This window comes from Notothenia coriiceps, unplaced genomic scaffold (assembly GCF_000735185.1).
Source record: "Notothenia coriiceps isolate Sejong01 unplaced genomic scaffold, NC01 NC01_scaffold00037246, whole genome shotgun sequence".
NCBI classification, from domain to species: Eukaryota; Metazoa; Chordata; class Actinopteri; order Perciformes; family Nototheniidae; genus Notothenia; species Notothenia coriiceps.
In genome coordinates, this window is record NW_011369947.1 from 19,758,064 (window position 1) to 19,764,976 (window position 6,913).

Genomic DNA, 6,913 nt, shown 5'->3' on the forward strand with positions numbered 1-6,913 from the left:
AAAAGAGCATAATAAGGGCAACTTTATGGGAGAGGAAGCGGGAACACTGTCGTCACCAGAAAGTATAAGCCAAACAATAAATAAGACAGCAATCAGGACCACTTAGCTGGGAGAGGGTGCGGGGACACAGCCATAACCAGCAACAAGTTGACACAAACCTGTCCGTCGAGGCTCTGCACAGCGCACAGCCGGCCACAGCTCCTGGAGGACGCGTTAACAACCCGTAGCTCCGACTGTCAGTCGCGAAGCTGCACGCGGCCAGCTGCTTGCAGAGAAATCCCTCATATCAAACGTTCAAACCAGAACGCTGTAGGCTACAAGAATGTAGCCGCGGTACTCTCGCGAAGCGAGAAGATGAAAAGGAACCGATCCACTAATGACGCCGGCCTATGTAGCCGTAGTCACGTGGGTCACAGGTGACTTTGTTGTTATTGGTACTCGAACTGCGCATGCGTGCGATGGACATATCCAGTGCTGAAAGCACCGCCTCTGGCGGTCAGTAGGGACGAAATAGAACTCATAATATACTCAACAAAAACCGGGGTGCCTGCAGGGAGAAGCAGAGAGAGCACAGAGAGGAGCAGAGAGGCTTTAAATAGCTGCAGGGCACCAGACCCAGGTGCCCTGAGTTACTGCAATCAATGCAATCACAAATCACAACAGCACAGACAGGACAGCCACCTCCTCTCTACTGATGAACCCACAGGGGCATCACATGCCCATATAGGCGGAGCACCCCGTTCCTGACGTCAGAACAATTTCAAATCTGCATCAGTCTGTATCAGATCCGTTGCAGCCCCGTTTTTAGAGATTTGGATATGGAGGAAAAGAGAGAGGCTGAGAGGGTTGTGTTTTCTGACACTCGGTGAGTTCCCTGACACACCAGGGACACATATTCATGTATAAAAGACGTACAAAAGTGCATTTTGCATGATAGGTCCCCTTTAAGTTCTGAAAATACATTTATTTTTATTTTAATGAAGAATTGGAAAACTTAAAAAAAATAAAGGTTTATCCAGATGTAGAGTCATGTCCTAGAATGTTATTGGCCCATGCGGAAAAGAAAGCTTGTATTACAAACCCTCTGAAGCTTGCAAAAGACTAATAATATTATTATAAATCCATTTAGTAATGGCACATGTTAAGGCATGCCTGTCAAGTCCATTTACCCTACCAGCACTGTAAGAAAGAATTGCTCACTTATTACATATACACTGACTCAACGTTGGTCCTCATCTGTAACTACTTTCCATATATAGCATGTGTAATTTTCAAATTGAGGATTTTCCATATACAGGGTAAAATTACTGTAACTGCTGACTACTGCTAAATTCAGAGGTCTTGTGAGAATAACAAATTAGGAGAAACATAATATTATGATGTAATGTTTTTGGCAGCGACTGATTTCCAACCACCCAACCTGTAATCGATCTACACAGACACAAAGGCAGCTACAGTTTGTATTCAAAGGGACAGTTTGCCCCCGAAAATACATATGTTTTCTTTTACATTTAGTGATTTTTACCAATCTAGATCAAGGGTTAAAGATACTGCATGTCTGCCTTCTTTTGACAACATTGTAGTGAAAAATATCTATGTCCTGACTCCTGACTTTGGGACATTTTCAGATGATGCAATTTAACACATCTTTTCACCTGTTCCATTTGTGCCGTTCTCATCCTCGTGGTCGGAGCCGTTCTCCACTGGGTAAGGACTGAAAGGACTCTCCTCCTTCTCACCTGTGCCTCCTTCTCCTTGGAGCTCTTCCACATCCTCAAATGCATGATACACCCACTGACACTGGGGGAAACATTAGGTATAATTAAAATGTGCAAAAAGTCATTATTGGAAATCAAATAAGGACGTAATCGAGGAATAAGTACGCGGAAAGAAAGAAAAGAGCAAAATAATGGATATTTAGCTATGCAAATGTATCTGTAAGTTTACTTTGTACACACAATTTTGAAGGGAACAATCTTAGGACATTGACACTTTACACCCGACAAGGAAATCAGGGCCTAAACCCGGCAGTGCAGTCAGCCACATCGACAACATCCTTGTAATTTATCCTGCTGTTAAATCGACCGGCAAACATTAACTGGAAGTTCAAAACAGGGGCTGCTCAGCTGAGACTGTTCATTGGGGTTTGCCAAAAGAGTAGGCCAGGCTAAATAAACCTAAACAAAACAATGTGATTTAAGAGAGCAGGACATCCTACTCTGGGAAATACTGCCTGGAGTCTTGGACTGCTGCTGTAGGAAACCACACAAAGCTTTGCAGTTTAAAAGTTGGCAATGTATGGGGTTCAAACACTAGTATCCACTAAAAATAAACCTCTTTAAAAGATAATTCCACCAATAACAATCTTGGCAGCAGGAATGGGTGAAGATTCAGTGGAAATGAGTTGTTCATTGGTTGCCCTGGGCTACTTCTTCTCTCTGGCAGGATTGCATCTACAAGTGAAAAATGTTCAACTCTCACTTATTGGCCTGCAGCGACAAAGTGTCAGCCAGTCATTTATGTTTGGGATCACAGGGCCACCCACTGTTGGAGCCAAGATGAAATGACAAAGAATGTCGCAAAACCGCAGACGACAAGATTTTAAAGAGCAAGTGTGTAGTGAGGTCAGTGAAATCCTTAAAGTTATGAATACATTTAGATTATTTTCAAAGTCGCTTGGGTATTTGTAGCTGTCACGCTAATGCTGCTTTATGTAGTGTCTCAGAGCAGGAATGTCTGGGTCACTGGGGTTCTTCGGTCTCTTAGCTCATCAAATGTGAATTTAGTGAGCTGTCGCACATTGTTGAATGGCATTCCAAACTGTAAGTGATCAACTACTTTGTGGAATTACTTAAATAAAGCACTTAAGGATTACCGCGGTACATAGGGAGTCATAACAACACACACAAGGACTGTAAAAGCTCAAGTTAAATGACCTTTTCTATAATTGTTCTCAATAAATAAACAGTTAAGAAAAAGTGTGTGTGTTTTTCACGTGTCCCCTCACCGCTTGGGGAGGCTCCTGGTGAGTGTGCTGCGCGCTGAAGTGCTCCAGGACCCCTTGGTAGTCGCTGTGGTTCATGTTGTTGCCGTTGACCTTCTGGATGACCTGTCCAGGCTGAAGCCCCGCCCCCGCCGCTTCCCAGCCTGCAGCGTGTTTAAAGAGTCAAAGTCAAATCAGTGAAACTGTACACAACAGGTTCTGAAAACATGTAATTTACGCCGGGAAGGAGTTCAAAGTGTTGTTTCACCCATAAAAATCTACAAGTTAACTTTTTCTTGTGTTTTCGACTCAATTCCCCTATGTGTGTACACAACCTCGCCCACTGTGTTCCTCCAGGAAAATAGAAAATTACTCAGTTCGATGCTGTTACACACCGTCACTAATAATAGCATTGCAGCCTGGAAGTCCAATCAACACCTCAAATCATCGTACTCTCCGGGCCTAAAAATACCAGCGCTGGCATCACTTCCCACCCAGGGTGCCAGCAATTACCTAACTCTGCCATTACCTGAGCCACGCATGGATATCACACAGGGACTGATTGAGGGAAATAAAAGGACACAACTGGAGAATATCAGATGGAAAAACGTGTCTTGTACACCAGCAGAGCCATGAGTGATACAAGAACTTAGGAAAGAGAAGGGAATGGGGGGAAAGTGAGAGGGGGAGTAAGTGGAGAAGTCCCCCTGCCGTAATAAAGTAAAACCACCAGATCACATTCCTGCTTTGCACCAACTGGCGGCTCCTCTCCTCGCTGTTTTCTTTGCATGTTTCCTCTCCTGCTTCTGTCTGGTTAACACATTTGGTTTCATCAAATTGCCGTTTCGAGTCAGTCTAGTTGCTTACAACATCTGGTTATGAGGTTGTAAGGACAGAGCAGGAGGAATGAGAAGAGAGAACAAAAGTGAAGCGGTGCTTTTCAGTTACCTATGCCTCTCTGATCACCGGGCAATGTGTGTGTGTGTGTTTTAAAAGTAGAGTTTAGTCTATTAGGGGTTTGCACCCTGTCAGCAAGCTGTCTGGCTGACAAGTGGCCATAAAAGCCTAATAGAGGCTCACTAAAAGCAGAAAGTAACAGGTGGTTGGAGGCTAGAGTTACCTCATCTTTCCCTCCAATTCACTCAGAATTATTTGTCTTCCTGACACAGTGAACACTTTCAAAGCGTCTGCTGACACAGGCACTGCAATAACAAGCTCAAAGTCCCGTAAACCTGTCAACAGATCTGCAGGTCGTAACCGAAATATATGTCTAAGTGAATTCAAGAAATATTATTTTAATTATATTTCGCCGGGGGCTGTGAACTGTTAAATGAGTTAAGAGATCACTTTCCGTTAAACATCCTGTAATATGAAATAACTATATTATATGCTCTCTTGTGACTTCCAAGGTCTAGTGTTACTTTTTTCTAAATGTTTTGGTATGAGAGCTTATTAAAGAAGGAACACAACTCATTATAATGAGGATTCAATTGGGTGATCAAAAAGTATTAAAGTGTGGGATCATGGGAGTTTATTATAGCAGTAAGCTTCTCCAAATTATTTACTGAGGTCTCTTTCTCACCAAGACAATAAAAACCGAAGATTAAAACCAAAATTTAAAAAACAATCTTGATTAATCCTTCAAATTTGATGACGATCTCTTGGCTAATTTCTTTGATTACCTAAGAACTAGATATCCAATTACTAAAATCACCTCATGCGGTAAAAATGTAAATCTTTGAGACCATTATTTCAAAAAGTGTAATTTGAAATAAGTGTAAGTGTAAAACTGTGACTTGAAACTGGATAAAAAGTCCATTTCAGGCTGACAACCACAATGATGACAAATGCACCAACGGTATGCAATGCTATAACAAGCATCAAAATAAAACATACTGTTAACTTATAAATAAAATATGGCTTGAACTAGATTTAAAATGTTTTGGATATATTTGGAATAATGTATTTAGACACCTGAACAAAATATATAAGATAGATCTAGACATTGTAAAGGAAAAATGCCACACATTATACACTTCAGTGCTATCTTGCTTGTTATCCTCCACACAGCACTAACAGAAGTTGTCCTGAAATGAATTCACTACCTGTTAGACCTATACCATTTGGTCAAAAAAAAGTCCCTTCAGGTGAAACCACTCACCTTTCCTGACAGCGAGCACATGTGGAGGGGAGGAGCCTCGCAGTCTGAAGGAGAGGCTGTCTGGGTTGTCAGGGATCTTCACAATCCTGGATGAGAAAAGACCAGTCAGACCAGGGTGCACTTAAGTGTGTGTGTAGGTGTGTGATTTGAGTGTGTGTGTTCCCTTACTCCTTGGCCTTGGTGGCAACTAGCAGACGGAGGGAGCGTCGCATGCAGAAGGCCTGGCTGATCATGGTCTCCACCTCGGAGAAGGGCCGCAGGAACAGCAGGTCCTCGTTGATGGTGAAGATCTTCCTGCTCACCTGCAGACCCGCCATCTGGACGCACAGACAGGAAACAGAATGTGGTTATTTTCAGCTCCCTCCATTAGCCCCGGTTTGCACAGTTAAGAGTTTCAGGTGGGGATCGCATTGATGGATTTTCACTCTGGTGTAACAGAGACCGAAAGCATTAGGATCAGATAAAGTATGATTCAGGTTTTCAAATCACCGTCTAGTGCAGGGGTGGCCAACCCGCGGCTCTTTGCCTAGTTTCATGCGGCTCTTCAGTTCATATCGAATTTTATATGTGTGAGTTTGGGGGAGAGACACTGACTCCTGACTAGTGTTGCACGGTGTACCTATACTTGAAAGGTATACCGCGATACCCTGCCGTTAAAAACGTTACTATTCCTCCGTTTCATTAGTATGGTACTTTAAGAATGACGGGGGAAAGTACTCCGGTGAGAAAGCGCTGTTTTAATAAGAGCCGTGTGTGTTCAGCGCTCTCAGGGTCGGCTCCAGAAAAAATCGAATGGGGGGGCAATCATTTACCACGGGGGGGCACACACATGCTGTAAAGTCTCTTGACACACACACACACACACACACACACACACACACACACACACACACACACACACACACACACACACACACACACACACACACACACACACACACACACACACTCAAAAGTGTGTTATGTAGCACCCTCTGTTGTTGTTACCTATTTCCGCCAGCACAACACACACACACACACACCACACACACACACACACACACACACACACACAACACACACACACACACACACACACACACACACCACAAAAGTGTGTTATGCAGGGCACCCCTCTGTTGTTGTTATCTATTCCGCCAGCGGGTCATATTGACCCAACCCTTTTCATCATAAAACATGACGTGTTGGCCTATGCAAACGCCTTTTGTCTACTGCGGTTCGCACTACTGACATGTAGTGAATAAGGCTTGTTTGAGACAAGGCGAGACCTGCCGCAATTTCGAATCAACGTTTGCTCGTGAAGCGTTGCAATGATGGTTAGTCATTTGCCCGACTTGCTCTGGAGGCTCGCTCACATGAGACGTTTGAAATCTCGCGGGACAAAGACAGCCGCACCTTGAGAGCAGAGGCAGCGGCGAGGCGCCGCAGTTTCCTCTCCACGGGCGCGGAAGCGAAATCTTTGATGGGCAAACGACTCGCTGGTATCTCGATGTTGAGCGGGCTCCATTGGTGGTTTTTAACACCACCCCATGCCTGCTGATGAAGCTCTCCATTGGCTTCGGCAAAAGTTTGTTTGTTGTTTTGTGTCAGTTTTACGTCGCCACTTCCATTCACATTTTGCATCATTGTTCCGCAGCAATGTTTAATCAATTATCATGAAATTTAATATCTATATATGTTATACTATACTTGCACTGCTTACCGTTTTCATACTTTAATATATCTTAGGCAAAATATTCATACACACTGTTAATCACTGCTCACAGGCT

General features: G+C 43.6%; 1 protein-coding gene across 1 annotated transcript in view; it reads right to left on the bottom strand.

Annotated features, from left to right (window-relative positions):
- Positions 1–5,461, bottom strand: part of LOC104966496 (phosphatidylinositol 3,4,5-trisphosphate-dependent Rac exchanger 1 protein) — a 24,037-nt gene extending 18,576 nt beyond the window's left edge. The window contains exons 1-4 of the mRNA XM_010795683.1: positions 5,313–5,461; positions 5,145–5,230; positions 3,008–3,147; positions 1,656–1,800 (exon numbers count right to left, since the gene is read on the bottom strand). Of these exons, the coding sequence (XP_010793985.1) occupies positions 1,656–1,800; positions 3,008–3,147; positions 5,145–5,230; positions 5,313–5,461 (520 nt within the window). The remainder of the gene's footprint in view (positions 1–1,655; positions 1,801–3,007; positions 3,148–5,144; positions 5,231–5,312) is intronic.
- Positions 5,462–6,913: the final 1,452 nt, after the last annotated feature.